Below are 26,970 nucleotides of genomic sequence, written 5' to 3'. Positions count from 1 at the left end.
CTTTTTAAAATGAATACCAGCAAAACACTCAAGAAAGTTGGGACAGAGGCTTGTTAACCACTATGTTAAATCACCTTTTCTTTTTAATGAAGCTTTCTAATTATTTGGTAACTAAAGACTAATTGTTGCAGTTCTGTAAGTGGAATTTTTCTCCATTATTGACTGATATGAGACTTCAGTGCTTAACAGTGTGTGATCACCAAAGTCTGATCTTACATTTTCACTAGGAGACAGATCTAGACTACAGGCAGGCCAGTCAAGCACACACTCTGTGTGTATGAAGCCACACTGTTGTAGCACATACAGAATGAGGTCTGGCATTGTGTTGTTAAAAATCACAGACATTCCGGGGAATGAGGCCACTTTGATAGGAGAATATGACTTTGTAAAATCCTGATGTACACCTTTAATTGAAACAGCAGACCACAGAGAGTTAAGCTTGGGTGATCATAATGAACAATATACCAAAAACTTTAAATTTTGTTCAGTATTTATCAGTCAAACAAGGTTCCAGCTATAATGCTTAGTTCTGTTTTTTCATTTTATCACAATTATTATGATTTTCCTTTTAGGATGTCTTAGGATAAAAAATTTTTTCTTTTAGATGCTTCCGTATTTATTTTATCCTGACAAGTGCACCTCCCAGTGTCTAAGCTGTCCTGCAGAGATTTGAACCCTACATTTCAGCAGTATTGTGCTAGCTACTGATGTTGACCTCCACTTTGATTGAGGAGAGCCGTGACTAACACACGCACACTGACACGTGTGCAGTTGCTGACTGCATCGTTTTACCTGCAGGAGACGAGTTAATATGCGGATCAGCTTTGTGTACGGAGACACACACCCTGATCGCACATTATCCCACGACTATGTGCAGGCGCCATCAATCAGCCAGCAGAGGTCATAATTGCAGCAGTTATGATAAATCCCCTCCAGCACCCTTCCTTTGTACTGTTTACCTGTGGAAAAGACGCCATGGAAACCAGATGACTGCACATTAACATCGACACTGTTTTACTCGTAGCTCAGGCTTGAATAAAGTTTTTTTTAGTAACTGGTGTGGCCCAAGTGAATTTTTATTCAATCATTTTAAAGCAAAATCTTAGTTCTACCTGGCTACACCCATCTAACTATCTGACGGACAGTTTTTGATCGCCCTTAACTAATATTTTTCATAGCTAATAATTGTTTAATGTAAAAATTCAACTGGGGAAAGAACACAAAAAAACTTGCCTACACTCTACAGGGCAAACCCAAATCCATTTGTGATTTCCCTTTTTTTTGGTTGTTAAATGTAGGCCCTTAGTGCCCCTAGTGGACAGAGAGAGAGAGAGAGAGAGAGAGAGAGAGAGAGAGAGAGAGAGAGAGAGAGAGAGAGAGGAGCAGAGACTGTTTATGACTTTCTTTCTTCTTTATAAAGAGTGTGTGGAAGTCTCTAACATTAGGAAGAAAAACAATACGAGTCTTCTACGGAGTATAATGGGAAGACAAAGCGTAGAGTGAAGGGCTGGAGAAGGGGTTAGAGAGTCTATGACAGACAGAGATTAATGAGGCGCCTCACGAAACCCATCCCGAAACCCTCCAGCTAGCCGTAATGCTTCCTAATCACCTGGGTGTCACCTCCTATTGTTGAGATGCCTGCACTCTCTCACACAGGCATAACATTCTCTCCCCCCCCCCCCCGAAATAACACATCTGTCCGATTGAGCCTGACGCTCATAGCGCTGCATAATCGGTGTCTCGGTTTGCCTTCAAAACTTCTCCCCTTACTCACTTTCTTTTCTTCCCTCCTTCATGCAGCCCTTACTCACCAGTTTAGATCTGAGAGACACCTGTTTCTGCTTTGCGCTGATGTTTGAAAAAGGGAGGGGAAGCTGAAAAATCTGCATGTTTTAGAGATGAGAACAGATGAGAAGACAAACAGAATCACGGAGAGAGTGCGAGTCGGCGGAAGACGGAAAGCCGTAGCGATAACTGTTTGGATGGAGTCAGGAATCAATCGTGCAGAGGCACGGAAGAAAGAAACAGACGCTCATCTATCAATGCCAGTCAAACAGCCCTCTCAGCTGTTCCCTAGCGCATTCCCTTCAACAAACATCCCCGTGTACGGACAGCCGTCACGACCCAGTCATCCGGAGTTCAAAAACCCTCACTCACAGGCCTTAAGAGCTGAAGGAGATTAGATAGCTCCTCGACAGCCCACATAAGGACATGAAAAGATTAAACACTGTACTGATGTTCCATTGTGTGTAATAAGTGTAAGCACGGTTAGATAAACAGCTCTGTGTCAGGTTGGTGCAGAACCAATATGGTCATTAATATTTTGAGTAAACCTAGTTATGTATTATGCGTTTGGGACGTTGCACTTATTAAAAAAAAAAAAAAAAAATTTGGTATGCAGATTGGACAGTGGTAGCTCAGTGGTAGCTAATCATGAGGTTGCTGGTTCAAGCCCCACCATCGCCAAGTTGCCACTGTCGGGCCCCTGAGCAAGGCCCTTTGCCAATTGCTTGCATTGTATTCATTGATAACTGTAAGCCACTTTGGATAAAAGCGTCTGCTAAATGCTGCAAAAGTAAATGTCAGTGCAGTGACATTCAGAAAAGATCTATTAAAATTAGGGATGTAATGATACACTCTACCCACGATGCAATGCGATTCACAGTACTGGGTTCATGATACAATTTTTTCCCGATTTTTTAAACAAATTGAAGACAAATGATGACAAACTTTCCTTTCATTCTTTCTCTTTAAAAAAATAAAATAAAATACTGTATTTGTGCTTATCTTTTATTTATCTAAATAATGAATGCCCTTTTATTTCTGAGGTAGGTACAAACTATGCAAAACAATGCTGCACATTTCCCTTTTTGTGTAAAAAAAAACCTGAAATAAAATTTAAAAACAAATCCCACATTAAATAAATAAATGAATAATACAAATAAATTAAGTATCCTTACATAAATAAATTTGAATGGAAAATTCTGAACCTGGCAACCCTGTAGTGACGTCACCCAGGTGAGGTGAATAGCGCCAGTGCCCTCTGCTGTTTAAAGTGAATATCGATTCATTATACTGTACATGTAAACCGATTTGAATCGCTACACATTTTTAACCATTTTTAACTGTCTTGTGGTGCATCGTTACATCCCTAATAAATGTTTTAATTCCTGCCAATGTGGAGACACAAGTTCAAGTCCAACTGGTGCAACTGACCTGGTCAGGTGCATTACAGACACAATTAGCCATGCCCGAGAAAGAAGGCACTATGGGGAGCTGCCTACAGTTTAGTTAAGGTGCCAGTAAAGTGGTAAAGGAATACAGGAAACATAGAGTGTCCCTCAATTATTAGAACAATTAGAAATGCTGCCACCTAGGGCCCAGCTTTGTGAATGGAGCAAAAAAATTAAAGCAACATCACATTAAAACAAAAGTGGTCAAGTTTAACAGCTGGTCAGTTATGCTTCTATTAATTATTCTAATTTTTTATTTGTTTTTTTGGGAGGAACCCAGGACCTTCTTGCTATGAGGCAACAGTGCTACACACCGAGCCACAGTGCTGCCCCTCTACTAATAAAATCTTAGAAATTCAAGGTTTTTTTGACCTATAAGACATTGTATTGTAAAAATAAGCCACTAAGCATGTCTGAGAGGATAAAATCAGTAGGGGACGATGAGAACTCTGGCTAGCCTTTGTTAGCTTGTGTTAAGGATCAGGAGTCTCATCTCAAGAGTCACTCGGATGAGCGGTAAGTGGATGAGTTGTCAGTAGAAGCTGAGGATGAACATTATCCCAGGGCTAGAGATGAAAGAGAGTCAGAGAGAGTGAGAGAGGACGAGTGAGAGAGAGAATGAACAGCTTTCACTGTGTCCCTGCGTTGCAGCAGTGTTGGATGACAAGACAGACAACACTTATCAACTTCCCTCCCTCTCACCATGACTGCTAATCTTTTCCACATTTCCCTCACTCCCCCCTTTCTCATCAACTATCTCGCTCTCTCTCTGCGATGCTAATCTGCCAGAGGGGCTGAGCGCCCGGCACGGCATGACGGCTCCGGGTGCCATGAGGCCCGAGCGCACTGTAACCACGGTACACGTCAATCAAAGTGTCGGAGTTCCTGTCAGAAAAAACTAAGAAAAAAGAAAACCAAGTAGAAAGATATAGGGTGAGAGCAGGAGAGAGTATATACTGCAGTAATAGTGAGGAATTTAACAAGCTAGATCCCATCGCCTGATTCTGTGAGAGCCATTTCCTGTCTAGATATGGACAACCTCAGGCTGAGGCAACACACCGCCATGGTTGGTGTGTCAATCATTTTCTTTACAAACCTCACACACGCACACACACTCAAAACATGCCACAGAGATAACAAGAAAAAGCAGTGTTTGATACTGGGAGGACTGTAGGTGATAAGTTTGGGAAAAGTACTCTCAGCAAGTAACTACCCATGTTCAAAGCTTACAATTAGCCCAATTATCTCAGACTGGCACCCCACTAAAAGCTTTCAGGAGTGCTTCTTGTTCAAAACGTTCCAGGGACTGGGACAATAAAAGCTCAGGTGGCAGTGTGTGGAAGTCAGGAAATAGGTCAGGCATCTAAGAACACCCCATAAATGATTTAGTTTGAGTGCTACAAGAAGTGCTAGGAGGTAAGGGACAAAGAGGGGAAAGGGGGCACTGTGGGTAGGTTCTGTTCCTCAGAGTGCCGGTTCTCACAAAAATTGCTTTTGAAAAGAAGTGAAAGAGTAAAAAGTACAGCACTTTACTGAGCCTTACACAGAGCACAGAGCAGGTCGACACTTTTTTTTTTATTTCTTGTGCTGCCAGTGCATATAATCATGTTATACTGATCAGCCATAACATTAAAACCACCTTCTTGTTTCTACACTCACTGTCCATTTTATCAGCTCCACTTACCATATAGAAGCACTTTGTAGTTCTACAATTACTGACTGTAGTCCATCTGTTTCTCTGCATGCTTTGTTAGCCCCCTTTCTTGTTCTTCAATGGTCAGGACTCTCCCAGGACCACCACAGAGCAGGTATTATTTAGGTGGTGGATCATTCTCCAGTACTGCAGTGACACTGACATGGTGGTGGTGTGTTAGTGTGTGTTGTGCTGGTATAAGTGGATCAGACACAGCAGCGCTGCTGGAGTTTTTAAATACCATGTCCACTCACTGTCCACTCTATTAGACACTCTTACCTAGTTGGTCCACCTTGTAGATGTAAGGTCACAGGCGCTGCCCATGGGGCGCTGTTGGCTGGATATTTTTGGTTGGTGGACTATTCTCAGTACAGCAGTGACAGTGAGGTGTTTAAAAACTCCATCAGCGTTGCTGTGTCTGATCCACTCATACCAGCACAACACACACTAACACACCACCACCATGTCAGTGTCACTACAGTACTGAGAATGATCCACCACCCAAATAATACCTGCTCTGTGGTGGTCCTGACCATTGAAGAACAGCATGAAAAGGTATGTAGAGAAACAGATGGACTACAGTCAGTAACTATAGAACTACAAAGTGCTTCTATATGGTAAGTGGAGCTGATAAAATGGACAGTAAGTGTAAAAACAAGGAGGTGGTTTTAATGTTATGGTTGAATGGTGTATATACAGTGTATCACAAAAGTGAGTACACCCCTCACATTTCTGCAGATATTTAAGTATATCTTTTCATGGGACAACACTGACAAAATGACACTTTGACACAATGAAAAGTAGTCTGTGTGCAGCTTATATAACAGTGTAAATTTATTCTTCCCTCAAAATAACTCAATATACAGCCAATAATGTCCAAACCACCGGCAACAAAAGTGAGTACACCCCTAAGAGACTACACCCCTAAATGTCCAAATTGAACACTGCTTGTCATTTTCCCTCCAAAATGTCATGTGATTTGTTAGTGTTACTAGGTCTCAGGTGTGCATAGGGAGCAGGTGTGTTCAATTTAGTAGTACAGCTCTCACACTCTCTCATACTGGTCACTGAAAGTTCCAACATGGCACCTCATGGCAAAGAACTCTCTGAGGATCTTAAAAGACGAATTGTTGCACTACATGAAGATGGCCAAGGCTACAAGAAGATTGCCAACACCCTGAAACTGAGCTGCAGCACAGTGGCCAAGATCATCCAGCGTTTTAAAAGAGCAGGGTCCACTCAGAACAGACCTCGCGTTGGTCGTCCAAAGAAGCTGAGTGCACGAGCTCAGCGTCACATCCAACTGCTGTCTTTGAAAGATAGGCGCAGGAGTGCTGTCAGCATTGCTGCAGAGATTGAAAAGGTGGGGGGTCAGCCTGTCAGTGCTCAGACCATACGCCGCACACTACATCAAATTGGTCTGCATGGCTGTCACCCCAGAAGGAAGCTTCTTCTGAAGTCTCTACACAAGAAAGCCCGCAAACAGTTTGCTGAAGACATGTCAACAAAGGACATGGATTACTGGAACCATGTCCTATGGTCTGATGAGACCAAGATTAATTTGTTTGGTTCAGATGGTCTCAAGCATGTGTGGCGGCAATCAGGTGAGGAGTACAAAGATAAGTGTGTCATGCCTACAGTCAAGCATGGTGGTGGGAATGCCATGGTCTGGGGCTGCATGAGTGCAGCAGGTGTTGGGGAGTTACATTTCATTGAGGGACACATGAACTCCAATATGTACTGTGAAATACTGAAGCAGAGCATGATCCCCTCCCTCCGGAAACTGGGTCGCAGGGCAGTGTTCCAGCATGATAATGACCCCAAACACACCTCTAAGACGACCACTGCTTTATTGAAGAGGCTGAGGGTAAAGGTGATGGACTGGCCAAGCATGTCTCCAGACCTAAACCCAATAGAACATCTTTGGGGCATCCTCAAGCGGAAGGTGGGGGAGCGCAAAGTCTCGAATATCCGCCAGCTCCGTGATGTCGTCATGGAGGAGTGGAAAAGCATTCCAGTGGCAACCTGTGAAGCTCTGGTAAACTCCATGCCCAGGAGAGTTAAGGCAGTTCTGGGAAATAATGGTGGCCACACAAAATATTGACACTTCGGGAACTTTCACTAAGGGGTGTACTCACTTTTGTTGCCGGTGGTTTAGAGATTAATGGCTGTATATTGAGTTATTTTGAGGGAAGAATAAATTTACACTGTTATATAAGCTGCACACAGACTACTTTTCATTGTGTCAAAGTGTCATTTTGTCAGTGTTGTCCCATGAAAAGATATACTTAAATATCTGCAGAAATGTGAGGGGTGTACTCACTTTTGTGATACACTGTATATGCACTGAATATATGCATTAGCAGCACAATAAATGAAAGTGTTCTACTACTTGTTTTCTCCTACTGTAACAAACAGCAGTACACACAATCGCTCGAATACAGAAATGTGAAAGAACAAATGAGAAAGAGGAGAAAATTCAGCCACCACAGGGGATGGCTTTAACACATTTTATGAGACCACACAGAATGAAGAATGTGGTCCGGAGGGGACGGTGACTAAACCGCAGGAAACCTCCTTCCATACGCCTATGAGTGTGTGCCTGACTGATATCACTTCCTCTTCTAATGAGATTCACATAGAGCAAATAAAACAACCCAGCTTCTGCTTAAACTACACAGAAACCACAACAAAAATCCACTACTGTTACATACTCATGACTCTATGAGTTGTAGCGAGGACTCGATTCCTCACTTTAAGTCATTTGCTGCTTGCACCATCCCCACGCAGGCCAGGGAAAGCTGCAGACTAGCACTTGCTTTTTCTATTATATGTGCCATGGCTGGACACTTCTTTAACCCAGCCAGCAGAGGATTCTCACATGAAGAGAGCCTTTATTTGTCATATATACATATACAGGTGTACAGTACAATGAAATTCTTTCTTCACATTTGCCAGCTTGTTTGCAAGAGCTGCGATTCAAATTCTCAACCTTTCAGTTGACAGCACAAAGCCCTACCCACTGGGCTACCACTGTCACATGAAGTCGAACTAATTACAGAGAGTTACGCTATGCCCTGGGTGTAACTCAACTAACTGATCTGGAGTCTCGACCAGACAGCAGGAGTTGCAACTACAATGGCAATAAGGAGGCACCCTATCTGATCTTTCCTCCCTCAGACAAGTCTAATTGTGTATGTCAAGCTCATACTTTCTGCTGCATATTAGGCATATTAGCACCCAGCTCATTCCATTTGGATGTTTGTTTGTTTGTTTATTAGGATTTTAACGTCATGTTTTACACTTTGGTTACATTCATGACAGGAACGGTAGTTACTCATTACACAAGGTTCATCAGTTCACAAGGTTATATCAAACACAGTCATGGACAATTTAGTATCTCCAATTCACCTCACTTGCATGTCTTTGGACTGGGAGGAAACCGGAGCACCCGGAGTAAACCCACACAGACACGGGGAGAACATCCACACAGAAAGGACCCGGACCCATTTGGATGTAACTTCAGAATTTAAATAGAAATTAATCAGTGCACCTAGTAATTTTACATACTAGCCAGTATGGTAGTATGCAGGACACAACTAAGCAGCACTCAAACATTATTCTAGCCGATATTCATGTACTGTTTAATGCATCTTCCTCAGACTTTTCCCTCGCATACTTGTTGGCTGTTGCTTATTGCTGGCTTACAACCAACTGATAGGAACTACATAATGGATCATAGCTCATTTTAAGTAAGACTGATGAGCATCTCTGAAGAATGAAGTCACAAAACCATACAGATTAAAGTAGCCGTCATGGCAGGCTTGCAGAGTCCAGGATCAGGCAGCTCACGTACATTTGTTGGCGGCTGTTTACTATGCGCATCGTAATTATCTGCAGTCTTATTAAGAAATTATACAGGTTATATTCAGTCAACCATACAGATGGAACAGGCATTAAAAATTGGCCTCTTTTTTTGGATGCTCCTGTTGGGAGTGGTTGATTTGAAGAGTTTGGTGGTATTAAGACGTCCAGTTCTAGTTTCAGATATTTCTCAGCTAATCATTTATATAACCACTGGGTCTACCCTATAACTTAATAGCTGCCAATAAACCAGTCATTGCCTTATCATTGAAATCATCGGGCAGTGTAATGTGCCTGGAGCAGGGCTCCAAATGTCCCATCCTGCACCCAATATCCCTATTTTGGATAGCAGGACTCAACAATGAGTCCAATGACCAATGCAGGGTTTTTTCCAAGCGACCCACAATTTGTCCATGATTTTTACTGTGACCCAGGCAACACAAACAATGCATTAAAAGAAAACACAAAATGAATTATACTTACTTAATAAAAATGGTGGCAATCTGGTCCCACTGTAGTTTACATGATGTAACGTAAAGCCTCCACAAGGGGGTGTTCATGTATAAGTTCATTTTATATATATACAGTGTATCACAAAAGTGAGTACACCCCTCACATTTCTGCAAATATTTTATTATATCTTTTCATGGGACAACACTATAGAAATAAAACTTGGATATAACTTAGAGTAGTCAGTGTACAACTTGTATAGCAGTGTAGATTTACTGTCTTCTGAAAATAACTCAACACACAGCCATTAATGTCTAAATGGCTGGCAACATAAGTGAGTACACCCCACAGTGAACATGTCCAAATTGTGCCCAAAGTGTCAATATTTTGTGTGACCACCATTATTATCCAGCACTGCCTTAACCCTCCTGGGCATGGAATTCACCAGATCTGCACAGGTTGCTACTGGAATACTCTTCCACTCCTCCATGATGACATCACGGAGCTGGTGGATGTTCGACACCTTGAACTCCTCCACCTTCCACTTGAGGATGCGCCACAGGTGCTCAATTGGGTTTAGTCCATCACCTTTACCTTCAGCTTCCTCAGCAAGGCAGTTGTCATCTTGGAGGTTGTGTTTGGGGTCGTTATCCTGTTGGAAAACTGCCATGAGGCCCAGTTTTCGAAGGGAGGGGATCATGCTCTGTTTTAGAATGTCACAGTACATGTTGGAATTCATGTTTCCCTCAATGAACTGCAGCTCCCCAGTGCCAGCAACACTCATGCAGCCCAAGACCATGATGCTACCACCACCATGCTTGACTGTAGGCAAGATACAGTTGTCTTGGTACTTCTCACCAGGGCGCCGCCACACATGCTGGACACCATCTGAGCCAAACAAGTTTATCTTGGTCTCGTCAGACCACAGGGCATTCCAGTAATCCATGTTCTTGGACTGCTTGTCTTCAGCAAACTGTTTGCGGGCTTTCTTGTGCGTCAGCTTCCTTCTGGGATGACGACCATGCAGACCGAGTTGATGCAGTGTGCGGCGTATGGTCTGAGCACTGACAGGCTGACCTCCCACGTCTTCAACCTCTGCAGCAATGCTGGCAGCACTCATGTGTCTATTTTTTAAAGCCAACCTCTGGATATGACGCCGAACACGTGGACTCAACTTCTATGGTCGACCCTGGCAAAGCCTGTTCCGAGTGGAACCTGTCCTGGAAAACTGCTGTATGACCTTGGCCACCATGCTGTAGCTCAGTTTCAGGGTGTTAGCAATCTTCTTATAGCCCAGGCCATCTTTGTGGAGAGCAACAATTCTATTTCTCACATCCTCAGAGAGTTCTTTGCCATGAGGTGCCATGTTGAATATCCAGTGGCCAGTATGAGAGAATTGTACCCAAAACACCAAATTTAACAGCCCTGCTCCCCATTTACACCTGGGACCTTGACACATGACACCAGGGAGGGACAACGACACATTTGGGCACAATTTGGACATGTTCACTGTGGGGTGTACTCACTTATGTTGCCAGCTATTTAGACATTAATGGCTGTGTGTTGAGTTATTTTCAGAAGACAGTAAATCTACACTGCTATACAAGCTGTACACTGACTACTCTAAGTTATATCCAAGTTTCATGTCTATAGTGTTGTCCCATGAAAAGATATAATGAAATATTTGCAGAAATGTGAGGGGTGTACTCACTTTTGTGATACACTGTATATATATATATATATACAGTATATATATATATATATATATATATATACAGTGTATATATATATATATATATATATATATATATATATATACAGTATATTGTACTTGTACAATGACAATAACGGTATTCATATTAAATTATTATTTTTTCCTCTGCAACCAACTTTTTGGCTTGCGACCCACCCACGGGTCGTGACCCAGGCTTTGAGAAACCCTGCTCTAAGGACTTTAGAGAAAAATCTTTGTCCCGAGTGGGATGGTGATTTAGCAAAAAATGAGGCCCTGTTCTATTAAATTAATAGTGATTAGATAATTACTTAACCAATAGTAACCTACAGTGGGGCCAAAAAGTATTTAGTCAGCCACTAATTGTGCAGGTTCTCCTACTTAGAAAGATGAGAGAGGTCTGTAATTTTCATCATAGGTACACTTCAACTATGAGAGACAAAATGAGAAAAAAAAATCCAGGAAATCACATTGTAGGATTTTTAAAGAATTTATTTGTAAATTATGGTGGAAAATAAGTATTTGGTCAATAACAAAAGTTCAACTCAATACTTTGTAACATAACCTTTGTTGGCAATGACAGAGGTCAAACGTTTCCTGTAAGTCTTCACCAGGTTTGCACACACTGTAGCTGGTATTTTGGCCCATTCCTCCATGCAGATCTCCTCTAGAGCAGTGATGTTTTGGGGCTGTCGCTGGGCAACACGGACTCCACAAATTGTCTATGGGGTTGAGGTCTGGAGACTGGCTAGGCCACTCCAGGACCTTGAAATGCTTTTTACGGAGCCACTCCTTCGTTGCCCGAGCGGTGTGTTTGGGATCATTGTCATGCTGGAAGACCCAGCCACGTTCCATCTTCAATGCTCTCACTGATGGAAGGAGGTTTTGCCTTAAAATCTCACGATACATGGCCCCGTTTATTCTTCCCTTAACACGGATCAGTCGTCCTGTCCCCTTTGCAGAAAAACAGCCCCAAAGCATGATGTTTCCACCCCCATGCTTCACAGTAGGTATGGTGTTCTTGGGTTCTTCTTCTTCCTCCAAACACGACGAGTTGAGTTTTTACCAAAAAGTTCCATTTTGGTTTCATCTGACCACATGATATTCTCCCAATCCTCTTCTGGATCATCCATATGCTCTCTGGCAAACTTCAGACGGGCCTGGACATGTACTGGCTTAAGCAGGGGGACACGCCTGGCACTGCAGGATTTGAGTCCCTCTCGGCGTAGTGTGTTACTGATGGTAGCCTTTGTTACTTTGGTCCCAGCTCTCTGCAGGTCATTTATCAGGTCCCTCCGTGTAGTTCTGGGATTTTTGCTCACCGTTCTCATGATCATTTTGACCCCACAGGATGAGATCTTGACCCCAAGGGAGATTATCAATGGTCTTGTATGTCTTCCATTTTCTTACAATTGCTCCCACAGTTGATTTATTCACACCAACCTGCTTGCCTATTGTAGATTCACTCTTCCCAGCCTGGTGCAGGTCTACAATTTTCTTCCTGGTGTCCTTTGACAGCTCTTTGGTCTTGGCCATGGTTGAGTTTGGAGTCTGACTGTTTGAGGCTGTGGACAGGTGTCTTTTATACAGATAACGAGGTCAAACAGGTGCCATTAATACAGGTAACGAGTGGAGGACAGAAGAGCTTCTTCAAGAAGAAGTTACAGGTCTGTGAGAGCCAGAAATCTTGCTTGTTTGTTATTGACCAAATACTTATTTTCCACCATAATTTACAAATAAATTCTTTAAAAATCCTACAATGTGATTTCCTGGATTTTTTTTCTCATTTTGTCTCTCATAGTTGAAGTGTACCTATGATGAAAATTACAGACCTCTCTCATCTTTCTAAGTAGGAGAACCTGCACAATCAGTGGCTGACTAAATACTTTTTGACCCCACTGTAAGTAGTCTCAGGTTTGAGACACAGCTTTTGAGTTTGCCAGCTGAGGCAGCGTCATATGCGGTTTTGGCACTTTGGTGTGCAGTCAACATGCCCATGCTAATTCTTGTCCACTGTCGAAAGCACCTACAATGTGAATGCAGGCATCTGAACTAGACATTGGAACAATGAAAGAAGGGCGACCGGTCAGACGAATTTCTTTAAAGATTCACTTGTTAATGATCTATTTAAAATGCTCATGTTACATTTACATTTTCAGCATTTAGCAGATGCTTTTTATCCAAAGCGACTTATATACAGTATACTGTCTAAGCAATTGGGGGTTAACAACCTTGCTCAAGGGCCCAACAGTGACAACCTGGCAGCAACCTTATGATTACTAGTCCAATACCTTAACCACTAGGCTACAACTGTTTTATAACATATGTGTAATTGAGTTGTGAAGTGTGCAGGAACAACTCTGTCATTTAGAAACCATGTGAGACAGCACAAGGCTTAATAAAGACTGTAGGAACAGCTATTCACTCATCTGGTGAGTCTTTAGTCAGATTGAGCCTTTAGACTGGATAAAACTCACAGTTCATACATACACACACAGTCTGAACCCTGTTCACTCCCGCTTAGCTGGGGCTTATCAGATGATGAGGTGGAGGGATGAAAGGCTTGGCAAGACAGAGGAGCGACATGCCTCGTCTTTGTAGGCGACATGTGTTCACATAGTCAGGGATCGTGAGCTGGGAAAAATACACGCCAGACGTGCCGTGGAGACAGCACGGTGGAAAATTGGATCTTTAAGTACATGCATGTCCCAATTCACACATGCTTAGTAGGAGCCAGTCTTCCTTGCTAAGAGAAGGTTAGCAAAGCGAATAGGACTGCAGCCAAAGAATAAAAGAACAAAGAGTGTAAGAGACAAAAGGGAATCAGAATGGTGAAGCCAGAGCAAAAGAAAACTGGGAGGTGTGACCAAGAGATAAAAGGGATTAAATTGAGAGATATACAAAACATTGTGGAAAGCTATGAGGGAATAAAAAACTATGCAAAGCCAAAAAAGAGGGTTACATAGAGGGAAGCAAATGATGGATGTTCAATGCCATAGCTCAAGAGTTCCAATCCAGCCCTTCATCAAAATTCTGACTAGAACAGACAGACCGACTTTTCCATGGACCACACTCAACTGCACAGGTATTCCCCGAGCCAAACATAGAAAGCAGACAGCCAGGGAGGGAGGGGAGTGTTCGGCTCCTCAAACAGAAGGAAATCAGTCAGAGAAAAGCTACGCAGAGGCAAAGCGTATCTGATCAAAGTGTGCTCTCCTACACCGGGGATGGTGGGAGAGAACCAGATCCTCCCAGTCCAGATTGATCATTCCACAGAGGGCCGCGAGTCAACAGTCTTGGGTGCAAATCATTCTGTAAATTTATCTACAATGGGTCGTCATAATTAAATGTGCTGTATTTAACTAACAACTAGAATCTACACTGCTGAAGTTTCATTCTGTAAGGACTATCTGGAAGCAATAGTCCGAGAAGGTTCTTTGTTTTTTAAGACATCCATCCATCCACCTATTTACCTATTCATCTATTTATCCATCTGTCCACCTACCTACCTACCTACCTACCTACCTACCTACCTACCTATCTACCTATCTATCTATCTATCTATCTATCCATCCATCCATCCATCCATCCATCCATCCATCCATCCATCCATCCAGCCACCCCTTTACATATCCATCCATCCATCCATCCACTTATTTACCTATTCATCTATCTATCCATCCATCTATTTACTTATTTACCTATTCATCCATCCATCCATCCATCCGCCCATCTACTTACTTATTTACTTATCCATCCATCCATCCATCCATCCATCCACTCATCCATACATCCACTTATTTACCTATCAAGCTATCAATCCATTCATTTACTTATTTACCTATCCATCCATCCATCCATCCATCTACTTATTTACCTATCCATCCATCTATCCATCTATCCATCCATCCATCCATTTACCTATCCATCTATCACTCCATCCATCTATTTACTTATTTACCCATCCATCCATCCATCCATCCATCTACTTATTTACTTACATATCCACTTATCTATCTATATATCCATCCATCCATTTACCTATTTACCTGTCTAGACCATCTTATATACATTATACAAGCATTTGTGCTTTTTTGTGTGGCTTTATAAGGTTCCACACAATAATTTTGTTCCATTGCTCCAGAAGTATTATATGCAGAAGCTGGATTAGGAGGAGCTGCTCTGACTTCGACTCCAGAGCAGGGTCTAGAGTCAAGGTGTGGACAGACTGGCGCAATGCCCCCTTCTGGAAAGCCGATCCACACTTCAGTTTTAGCATTTTGCTAAACTGTGACATATACAAGATGACTTGTATGTGTCACAGTTTAATATTTACTACAGTAAATTTCATTTAAAAGCCTATTTTACTCTAATTACTATGTTATTGTTCAGTTAACACTTAAAAAATAAAGATATATTTTGTGACTAAACATTTCACTGCTTTTACCCTTTTGGAATTGAAACATGGGAAACCCTACCACCCACCTTCTTGTTGGACAGACAGAAATCTTTCACAGTTCTGTTTTCCTGTTGTTTTAAACAACTCATTAAAGCACTTCTGACGCTTTAACCAGGTTTACATAACTCTAAGGACACACTTGAACATTCATACAGCTACTCTAAGTACTCACGGACTCAATGAGATCTTTGATCATGTGTACTCAAATGCACACTTTTAACTCAATGCCAAGTCAGGCCTACAGCCAAAACACACATATCACATGCAGTCGCTCAACAGTCCGCAAACAAATCCTCTACATCAGCAATTACTGGGGAGAAATGAGCAATTAGTTTACTGTTTCACATCAGTCTACTCACTTCAATAATACAAACATGTAAGAAAATGCAGTATACAAAACTAAAGATTTAATCTCTTGGTGAATGCACTTTACTGACGGGCGTCAACTTCTAAAGCAGACGATCGATTGATGTGAGCTTTGCCATCTGCTTTAAAAGAAACTAAATAAACACAGAGAACAAGATCTGCCAGTCTGACTCAATGCATGCACATGGACTAGATGAGACAAAGGCTGGAAATGATGAACCTGACGTGCAGACAGAGGCCTGGATGTATTCAGGACTGTGCTGATAGGTCTATAAGGGGAAATGAGTGGTTAAAAGGGGCATCTGTGAAGTACTGCTTGTAGAGAAATAATAAGGAAGCTGGCATGGGAAAGAAAGTAGCCTAAAGGGCAGAGCTTTGGGCTATCAATTAAAAGGTTGAGAGTTTGAATCCCAGCTCTGTTGAGCAAGGCCCTTAACCCTCTCAGCTCCAGGGGCACTGCACAATGGCTGACCCTGCGCTCTGACCCCAGCTTCCAAACAAGCTGGGATATGCAGAAAAAAGAATTTCATTATACTGTACATGTGTATATGTATATATGACAAACAGAGGCATTCTAGTAACATACTACATACACCTGCTTACAGAAGTAGCACACTGATAACACCTATTCTAATAGTTACTAGTGATGTAGCATGGCCAATTGTTTACACTAGTGAAGTACTTCATCTGTGGATGCCAGTAATGTACTGCAAACAGTTCTTTACACTGGTAATGGAGATTTTACTCAAAATGATTACCATACTCTGAACATCTGTTTACACAAGTAACACTTGCAACCTACTATGGATGCATTTACTCTAGTAATGTAATATGGACATCAGTTTCTGCAAGTAAAATAAAAAGACATCCGCTAACAGTGGTGACACATCATGGACATCAGTTCACTCTATTTACATACAATTGAAGAACTAAACAAGGTGCTCAGGTAAACAAAATGAATCATGTTGTCATGTTTACCACTGCTTAATCCTGGTTAGAATCTTGGTGGGTCCGGCTTCCACAGAATAACAGGAATCCAATCCATTGCGAGGCTTTGGCCAACCCCCAGCTTGACATAGCCAATCATGTCTGTATGTAGACACCTCTCTGGCTTTTTGCACTGCTGAGGATTCGAACCCTGGATCCCAGAGGTAGTGAGTGAGCCACCAGTGCACATTACATTACATTACATGCACATTTTTGGCATTTAGCAGACGCTCTTCAAGATTCAAAAGTTTTACTGTCATGTGCAAAGTGGAAACAGCAGTTACACTGTACAATTAAATTCTTACCATGCTTCGTCCTCTGAACATCAATTCTGAGTATATACATATGTAAAATAGGATAAAACTGACAGGAAATTTTTATATACAAAATATAAAAATAAACTAATGCAGCAATAAAAACAGAAACCAAGACAAACTAGAACTAACTACTAAAACTAAACCAAACTAAAAAAGCTAAAACTAGTACAAAATGAAAAGAACAAATAGCAGGACTGCAGTCATTGTAAAGATGCAATTATGGGCCGCTCAGGTGGCGCAGTGGTAAAGACCCACGCTGGAACCAGAGCTGGGATCTTGAATACATCGTATCGAATCTCAGCTCTGCCTGCCAGCTAGGCTGAGTGGCCACATGAACAACGATTGGCCTGTTGTTCAGATATGGGCGGGACTAAGCCGGATGGGGTCTCTCTCTCATGACTGGTGCAATTATGACCTCTGCTGGCTGATTGATGGCGCCTGCACAGAGATGAGAAAAGAGTGCTCTCAGGGTACACTCACAGAAATGATTCATGGCAGAGTTAGTTTTTATGCATTTACATCTATTTGATTTTATTTAAAAACTCATATTTTTTATATGTATGCATTAAAATTAATTATTATCTACATAATTTAATCAATGCTAAAATATATTGAATGTAATTAGTTAATACATACTAACATGGTTTAAATAATCAAAGCTGTAAAACAAACAAGATTCTGTTATTTAAAATTTATGTGTTTGGTTTTCATAAAATTTATGGGAAGTGAACGGAACAATGTTTTGCGCCAGTAGGTGGCGGTAATGCCCCTTTAAGTTGGTCGCCAACTGCCGTAAAACTCGAAGAACAAAAATATTGAGTTCAATGCCCATGGAACCTTGTTGTCTCCTATACGCTACATAGCATCTTGGCTAACTTTTTAATACAGCTTGATACTAGTCATAAAATGACTACTGGTAACATTAAGCAAGCCTGATAGCATTCCCTTTGTCCACAACATTTATCCTATTCATTTTGTAAAGAGTTAGGCTCTGTTTAAAGGTTAGCTTGAGAGCCTCTTTCCCGCCTTTATTAGAATGGGGACTCTAATATATTAGCTAGCTAGTGTTAGGTGGGTGACTGCATTTTAGAGTACTATATTTAAATACTGGCTTGGATTACAGGACTGACTGTTAGATGCTGCTTTTCTTCTTACTGATATTTTTTTTTCAGGTACGTAGTATTTTTCTCTGTCTCCTGTCCTGTTTTCTCACATACATGTGGCAACATAGATTAAGTAAGTATAAATTAAAAGATATACACATCAAAATGTAGTTCATATTAATTTACAGTCCATGTGATATTAAAAATGTTTACAATATCTAGCTGAACTGTTTAGAGTAAGCATGTTAAAAGTATAAATGATTTGATTTTGCAATACAACAAAACTAATTAGGCTTGCAGTCTGATCTCAGACAAGGTTGAATGTATTTTCAGCTCATTTTACAGATAACCTAACTGATTTGTTGTTCTTTGTCTTCATTCACAGATGCTGTGTAAATGTGGCCTTGCAAATTGTGTGACAGTTCGTTATCTACTAGGTATGAGTTATTAAAACATTTTAGGCTAAGACATTTCCACCATAGCCGGACATGCCAATATCCATGTGTATATCTAGACTGTCCTTGCAAATTCACAAGCTGGAAGAGACTTCTGAGTCACATATATAGAACACACAAGTTAGAAACAGCAGGTGCTCAGTCCATTACATTTTCATGTCAGACATGTAGGTGTGAAGAACTTTCAACAGAGAAGAAATACTTTAGTCATATTAATCAACACCTTAGGCAGTATGAAAATGTAACTTGTATGTTTGAGGGATGTACATATCAGTCAAACATATATGGCACTTTTAACTCACATAAAAATCGTAAACATAATCCACACAGTCTAAAGGATTTTAAAGCAGGTGTAGTTAAAGTCAGTGTTCAGTCTAGTCCAGCAGATGAAGAGCCCACGTTTACTGCGGACATAGATGATAGATTGTCAGATGCAGATGCATATAGTGATCTTGATGATTCAGAGGACCTTCCTCAAGTTGTAGAAAAAAAACTTGGCTCTGTTTTATTGAAGTTGGAAAACATTTTTCATGTTCCATCTACAGCTATAGATGAATTGGTTGATGAGCTACACTACTTGCTGAGTACTGTGTCTGTGCCAATAACTTGTAGCAGTATATCAGATTTTTTCAAAAACAAAAACCTTGAGGTTGATAGCTTGGTTATTAAGGATTTAGCTGATTCACTGTGTAAATCTAATCCTTTGTCAAATGCACTGGGAAAAGATGGCCCCCTTGCAACAGCTTATAAGAGAAAAGAGTACTATAAAAAAGTGTTTAAGGTTGTCGAGCCAGTAGAGTTTGTTCTTGATAAAAAAAAGAGCAGGTCCTTTCAATATATCCCATTACTGCGATCTTTGCAGCAGATACTTGATTCTCCTGAAGTGTTTAATAGAGTTATTGATAGCCACAGAACACAGGACAGTAGCACAGACCAGCTTAAAAACCAGCAGTATTGCTCCATAAGAGATGGTGTATACTTCAGAGAAAACCCTTTTCTGTCAGGTGATGAGTTAAAAATTTGTTTAACCCTATACATTGATGACTTTGAATTGTGCAATCCTTTGGGCACATCACGGAAGAAGCACAAGTTGTGCAGCATATACTGGATTCTCAATAATTTGGGACCAGGCTCTCACTCAGCACTCACTTCTATTTATTTAGCGGTTTTATGCAAGAGTAATGATGTAAAGACATATGGATATAGAAAAATTTTGGAGCCACTATTACATGATCTTGTTACATTAGAAGAGCACGGTGTCTATGTTTCAAAGCTTGGGACTTTTGTCAAAGGTACAGTGCACAGTGTTATTGCTGACAATTTGGGTGCTCATGCTTTGGCTGGTTTTACAGAGAGCTTTTCTGGGCATTATAGTTGTCGATTTTGTACTGCTCATAAAGAAGAGATCCAGTCAACTGATGTTTATTCAGGTGCTTTTTCTCTTAGAACCAAAGAAATACATGAAGCACATCTAAAGACTGCACAGGAGACTGAAACAAGTTGCTTTGGAGTGAAGCGAGCTTGCCCTTTAACTGAGCATCTTAGCCATTTTCACGTCAGCACAGGCTATCCCCCAGATATAGTGCATGATTTGTTTGAAGGAGTTGTCCCATTTGAACTAGCACTGTGTTTGAGCATTCTGATTTCCAAAAAGTATTTTAGTCTTGAGTCTCTTAACACATGTATCCTCAAGTTTCCTTTCAATTGTAGTGACAAAAAGAATCGTCCTCACCCTATACCACACAACTATTCCAGTAGAAAGACAGTAGGTGGCAACGCCCATGAGAATTGGTGCCTTATACGTTTCCTCCCATTTCTGATAGGAGACCTTGTGCCAGAAGGTGAGCTTGCTTGGCAAGTAATACTAGACCTGAAGGAAATCGTAGAGTTAGTTGTGGCACCTGTTCATACCCAAGAGACAATTGCCTACCTTGATGTCAAAGTGTCTGAGCACAGACAGAGACTACGTGAGCTTATCCCAGGTGAGACACTGAAACCTAAACACCACTATCTTGAGCACTATCCACACTTGATCATGTGCTTTGGGCCACTTGTGGGTGTATGGACGATAAGATTTGAGGCAAAGCATAGTTTTTTTAAACAAGTTGCCAGACACACAAATAATTTCAGGAACATTGCACTCACTCTGGCAACCAAACACCAGCAATTAATCAGTTATCACTTACACTCATCTAGTCTCAGTGCTTCAAATCTGGAAGTGACAAATGTCTCCACAGTCCCAATTGAAGTACTGAATAAGGAGGTTGTAGTGGCTCTCAGACAGAAATATCCAGACATTAGTGAAGTTAATCTCACAAAGAATGTCACGACTAAGGGGATCAACTACAGACATGGAATGATGGTTGTATGTGATTCAACTGCTGGAATGCCTGAATTCGCAGAGATTCTACAAATGTGTATAGTGGGAGATGAGTTGAGCTTCATAGTTCGTTTATATTTTGCTTGGTATCAGGATCATTTCAGGGCCTTTCAGTTGACTTTGTCACCAGCTAGAAAGGTTGCCCTTGTTCAGTTCGGGGAGCTAAAAGATTGCTACCCACTTGTGGCCTACACAGTCGGATCCAGACTTATGGTGACCCTGAAGAGACACATCGTCATCAAAGGTATGATTTTCATATGCTCCAATGCTGTGAAAATTCTTCTGTAACAGTTTGTGGGAAGGATAGAAGAAAGTGGAGGGTTGACTCTTCACTTGTCACCTTTCCTGGCTTCATCTCTTTGCTTAACTCCTCATCCATCCTCCTCACTATCCAATTCTCTTCTAGCATTCTTACTACTGACCTTCTCTCTCACCCTCCTCCTTGCTCTGGGAGCCTCTGTTTTGCTAATCTCTTACCCTTCTCCTAGCTGTCCTAGTCTCCTGTACTGACCACCTATTTTGCCATTACCCACCTCACTCTAGTATTCTTCTCCCTACAAGCCACCTTTCTCATAATTTCATCTCTTAACCTTGTCTTCTCTCTCCTACTCCATCCTCTCCTACTTCATCCACTCTCTACCAGCTGTTCTCCCTTTATTAACATTGTGTCTTCATTAACTCATCAGTTATAGGCTAATACTGTCTCCTGTTTGTGCATTCTGCTTGGGTGGTTTGGTATTTAAATAAACAAGACTAATACCTGTCCACTTTGTTTGTGTCTCCATGTTAGATTAGCAAAGCAGGATGGCAGGACGAGTAACTTTTAGAGTCCTCTTTGGAGGTGAAGGTGATGCAAGAAAACTAACCATTGAATCTGGAATACCAAACACTGTGGAGGATTTCACTCTTCAAATCAAGACTTTCTTCCAAGTGACTGAGCCATTCAGACTTCAGTACAGAGACAAAGAAATGGATGATCAGTTCATGAACCTCTCATCAACTTCAGAACTTGAAGATAAAGCTACTGTGAAAGTTGTGTACATTCCTTCTGAGACAACCAGCTCTAATCCACTCAGAAGAGATGCCAGCCCCACAATCCCAGGTACTCCTTCCAGTGTCAGCTCCTCATCATATCAAGCAAATGATTCAGACTCCTACACCAGCAGTGATACCATCATCTTGTCATCGCCCGAGACCCGGTCCTGTTCTTGGCCCAAAGTCTTTGTTGTTCCTCGCTTCTCATACTGTGCTGAGATGATACTTCACTCCGGAAATAATGAGTTCAATGCCCATGGAACCTTGTTGTCTCCTACCCCAAAAACACGTTCTGATATTCTTGAGGGCCTAGCTGAAGAAATCATGAAGTATACAGCATATCCAAAGGATGAGCAGTTAGAAGAAGTGGCCAAGGCTCTGATACAGTCCCACCCATGTCTGTTGGAGAAAGGCACTCGTGGTGGCTACTGTGGTTGGAAGCACTACTTGAAAATAAAGATGATGAACTTCAGATCAAAGCTCAGGTATGTGTTTTATTTAATTGGCTCTATTTTGTCTTTTGCTAAAACACATTTGTGCCAGCACAATATGGTGCAAGATATTAAATGTCAGCCCAACAGATTTATAGACTTGCATTTAATTTAAAAATAAAACTCTTTCTTCTCAGCCGAGCTGGACATCCTGAGGTTGCAGTCAACTCTCTGAAGAATAAACGGAAAGGCCAGGAGAAGCCAGCGGCCAACATCAAGAAGCCCAGGAAGGCAGAAGTTAATTTCTGTCCAAACATACCCAGAGGTGAAACAAGAGAGAGTATGGAGGCGGAAAGGGTGGCTCTACTGACAGAGTTAAAAAAGAAGAAACAGAATGAGGCTGAGATCAAGAAGATGATGCAGCATACCTTCTCGATCAGAAGGCAGGAGGTTCTCCAGGAGCCAGCGATTCCAGAGTTCCGAGACAGATGGCCAGCACTCTTTGATGTCAGTGAGGTAAGTGTGAATCTGAAGTGTAGTAACTTGGTCTATTAATGATCGTCTTTAACTGTGAATATCTGTATCCTGTCTGTGTTGCCTTTTACAGATTAACTTGGAGTTCATGCGACTGACAACTGTACCTCTGACCTCCAAATTCCTCGGAGAACTGGACCGTCAGACAGACAACCTGATCAAGGTTTTTAATGCCAAAGGCGGAGTTGCAGGAAGAAAGATCACCGCCATAATGGCCCAGATGGATAATGTACGTTTTTTTCCCTAATCTGAAAAGCATATGGTTTGTGTGACTCAGCTATATGGAAAAGCTCTTATGTTAAATGTTTCAAAAGTTTTTCTGGCCCTTTCAAAATGACTGTTTACTAAATGGACTTAGACATGTGTGAGTCTTACCTGAGTGGGGTAAAGCAAGGTGATGAGGTGGTCAAGTAGGGAAATGTCAGTGACTTTGTTAGCCTCAGCACCTGTTTTAGTGTGACTGATACTGACAAGCATAAATCTTTTTTTTTTTTTTTTTTTTTTTTTGTAGAATGAAGACATCAACGTCAGGCGTGATTGTGTGCTGAGCTGTCTGAGCATCTACCTCAATGAAGACCTGGACACACTGGTTAAAGAATATGTGGTATGTCAGCCTACTGTCCTTTGTGCCAGATGTAATTCCCATCCAGATGTGCCTGATATGTTGCGTTCATAAGAATGAGATGAGGACACATTGACCTTGACCACCAATAGTTCATCATTGAGTCCAATGGGTTGTTTATTTAGAATAAGAAATTCCCACAAGGCAAATGTTGGTAGTGCTGTCACTTTGTAGGAAGTAAATCCACTTGGTCCAGAGGAGCCTGAGGATAAAGTGGACCAGATCCTGGCACCTAAATGCCCTCGCTATAACGGGGACGACAATTCTCGCCAAAATAACAAGGTAAGGACAAAGGCACTTCATAGTTCTTATGACCCAGCAGCATGTTTTGTAAGTGTGTATTAAGAAATGCCTTTCAAAGGTCAAGTCATTTTGATTCCTTGTTCTGATCAGTTGGATTCTACTGTTTGTTTGTGGGGGGTAGGATGCTTCTGGACTGTCTGCTTACGAACTTCAGCGCCTTGAGAACATCATAGAGAAGGAAGCCTTTTTGTCTTCTTTAAATATATGGCAAGTATGTGGACATGTTAATTGAAACTATAACCGACTGATTAGCTGTTGTCCATTTCACTTTCTCTACCTCTCACACTCTGTGTCTTCACCTACTCTCCTCTTGGTCTCTCTTTGTCTCTCCCTCCTGCTCTTTTTACTGTTGTGGGATAATTGTTTTTTTCTGTCAAAAGGCAGCTGAGGATCTGAGGCAGTCAGTAAAACCAAAGCCGGATGTCAAGAGGTAAGTCATAATGCAGTGCAGTTGGAAGCATGAATTGTTTTTGCTGTTGGGGCTGAATATTGACTTGAAGAGGGCCGTTTCCAACAGGAGAGGGGTAAAGGGAGAGAGAGAAGGTTCCCTCCAGGTCCCTCCAGCCCTCCTCTTACTCCTACTGTCCTCTCTTAGGCCAATGAAAGACAGCTCACTTTTTTATGCTGCCCAGCACCTCCCCTGTCGATTACTTCACAAGGTCAAGTTTTGTCACTAGGTAGCCAAAACTGGGCAAAACACAATGTGAGTCAGCTTTAGACTTAACAGACACACTCCACCACTTCCTGACTGGAAGACTGCCTCTTTATTTTTTGTACTATCTTATTGTTTAAAGTGATTCATCAGGTGCCCAAGCTCAGCTCAAACATGTGAGAACAAGACTACTTCTTTAAAGGATGTCAGATTTTTAATTGTCACCTTGGCAGAAAAGTGCACAATATTCAAGAGTAGTACTGCACACCTGATTAATTAATTAAACTTATAGTATATGCAGGAAATAAAGATCTTCCTGTCAAAGTAGTGGAGCTTGTGCATCAAGTCTATAATGCCAGTAAGGAGGGTAAGATGAGAGAGAGTGAGAAGGTTTGGAGAGGGTTGGATAGGAGAGGAGTAAACCTTACCTCTACAAGAGCTTAGGAGGGAGAGGTGGTTGGAGAGGTTTGCCTCCTTTCCTTCAATTCATTTTCCCTGCATCAATGAACAGTTTCTCATTTAGCTCTTACAGTTAGTAAGTATTTACATCACTGAACGCTGAACAACATCAGTGTGGGGGGGGGGAGGGGGTTAGGTTCCTGGTTCTGTATTTTTATATATATGTATATATATATATATATATATATATATATATATATATATATATATATATATATGTATTTTTAGTTGGTGTTTTGTTAATTGTATTTTTTTTCTGGCAGGTCAAAGGCTTCATTGGGAGAAGAGCAGTCTCCCCAGAAATCCCTTCGTATTAAAGAGGCACAAAAACTTAATGGTGGATCAACCCATAAACTTGTGAGAACAAGACTATTGTGAAAGATAATTGTCAGAGTTTGAATTGTTGTTGTCACCTTGATAGAGAAAAGTGCACATTTTGAGAGTAGGCTGTGTATAATCTCATGTTAACAAAAACACAAAATGCATCCTCAAGACTTACTTTCGTTCCAGACATTTAGGAGGTGATCAAAGGTCTTAAGGTCATTGTTACCTTGAACTTAAATCCATCTCATTCTCATGAACGCATATATGCAGTGCTTTAAAGAGATATCTTTAAATGAACACTCATTTGGCCGAAGGATGAGCTGCTTAGATTTTGGTGGTCAAGGTTAGGGTCACACAGCCCATTCTGTTCTTTATATTCCAGGACATTGAATCCAGAGAGGCTGAGGCAGACATTGCAGAGAAGACCATGGGCATCTACACTGTCCGAGCAGAAGATCATGGTCCTGATGGTCCAGGTGATGGACACTTTGCTGATGTTGTTGTTGTGCTGGAAGGCATGGAAGTTCTCCATAACCTGCAGAGTGTCAGCCATGCATGCGTGATGCTTTATGGGCTGATTTATGCACTTAACTTAAGCTATCCAAAAAGCCTGACGCGTACATTCGAGGTGTACCAGAAAATCCTAATGGATCTGGACTCAACCAAGCTTTCACCAAAGGTACAGGCACTAAAACTCAAATTGCTCCATTGATTTGGTTGTCAATAATGCACTTACACAGTCCCTGCTTTATTTTTCTTCAACCCCGACAGAATTTTGTGTTTAAGTTATTCCTTAGTTCTTGAAGTTTACCTGTTTTATAAATTTGTATCTGTAAAGGATATTTTTGTTTCTCTGGTGTTGAATCATTTAACAGGGGTGTGAGTGTGGCTGTGTTGGTGGGTTCAGATTGGTAGTTTCTAAAGTGTTAGCTGGCAGTGTTGTAGTGGCTCAGCTCAAGCCAGATTTTTATTGAATTGTTTCCAGGTTCAATGGGAGCTAGTTAAGTGTTTTAAAAGGTACTAAAAAAGTTCTTCATTTCCTACCAAAGCCTTTGGTCACTCAAGTAGTCCTTTTTTTTTTCTCTAAAACTAAAGGAAAATTTTGCCAAACTGGAACTCGTGTTATGAATGTACACAAGTCTTTAATTTAAATACATTATTATGACTGAAATTAAATTTTAATTTCATGCTTTCAATATTTTTATTGTGAGGCTTTAATGTTAATAAAGCTGTTGAATCAACAAGGTGGTCTGATTGTTTTGCATCATTAAGATTGTACTAAATGGAAAGGAATTGCATAAATGTAATGCATTTGTATTAATTTGGTTTATTACATAAGCATAAATGACATGTAATTCAAATAAATATATGGTATTTATTTTGTAGAGGGAACCTGATTATTATGCAATTTAAACAATATTCTTTATGTATTTTAAATAAATACACTCGTTATTATTAATTTAGAGTAATTATACTTTATTAAGACTGAATACATAAACCTGGGGATTATGCATTAAAAATAAATAGGCTTTATTACACAAATGAATATGCATCATGTAAGGTTTATTTGA

At 41.0% G+C, this 26,970-nt stretch overlaps 2 protein-coding genes across 8 annotated transcripts in view; one reads left to right on the top strand and one right to left on the bottom strand.

Annotated features, from left to right (window-relative positions):
* Window positions 1-26,970, bottom strand: part of erc1b (ELKS/RAB6-interacting/CAST family member 1b) — a 339,387-nt gene that overhangs the window by 122,690 nt on the left and 189,727 nt on the right. Inside the window, exon 16 of one of the 6 annotated variants that reach the window (XM_062995268.1) lies at window positions 17,282-17,539. The exons of the other annotated variants lie outside the window; for them this stretch is intronic. Coding sequence (XP_062851338.1) covers window positions 17,416-17,539 — 124 coding nt within the window. The 3' untranslated portion in view covers window positions 17,282-17,415. Of the gene's footprint in view, window positions 1-17,281; window positions 17,540-26,970 lie in introns of those variants that run through there. 6 annotated transcript variants of the gene reach the window in all.
* LOC134323868 (sterile alpha motif domain-containing protein 3-like) lies at window positions 22,217-26,464 on the top strand. Of its 2 annotated transcripts, XR_010014122.1 has the most exons (5): window positions 22,217-22,559; window positions 22,703-23,021; window positions 23,113-23,268; window positions 23,571-23,643; window positions 25,782-26,464. XR_010014122.1 is itself a non-coding variant. In XM_063005433.1 (4 exons), the coding sequence occupies exons 1-4, from the start codon at window positions 22,294-22,296 to the stop codon at window positions 23,574-23,576; spliced, it is 747 nt and encodes a 248-aa protein (XP_062861503.1). In that variant the 5' UTR covers window positions 22,217-22,293; the 3' UTR covers window positions 23,577-23,725. The 2 variants fall into 2 exon arrangements, 1 of the variants encoding a protein (XP_062861503.1); XM_063005433.1 differs by lacking the exon at window positions 25,782-26,464 and having other exon boundaries at window positions 23,571-23,725.

Source organism: Trichomycterus rosablanca, chromosome 1 (assembly GCF_030014385.1).
Source record: "Trichomycterus rosablanca isolate fTriRos1 chromosome 1, fTriRos1.hap1, whole genome shotgun sequence".
Taxonomy (NCBI): Eukaryota; Metazoa; Chordata; class Actinopteri; order Siluriformes; family Trichomycteridae; genus Trichomycterus; species Trichomycterus rosablanca.
This window is presented reverse-complemented; position numbering and strand designations above follow the sequence as displayed.

Bases quoted from the DNA above. Each gene is read 5' to 3' on its own strand.
- LOC134323868 (XM_063005433.1), top strand. From the start codon at position 22,294: ATGATACTTCACTCCGGAAATAATGAGTTCAATGCCCATGGAACCTTG. The intron at 22,560-22,702 runs GTATGTGTTTTA...CTTTCTTCTCAG, and splicing joins AACTTCAGATCAAAGCTCAG to CCGAGCTGGACATCCTGAGG. The intron at 23,022-23,112 runs GTAAGTGTGAAT...TGCCTTTTACAG, and splicing joins CACTCTTTGATGTCAGTGAG to ATTAACTTGGAGTTCATGCG.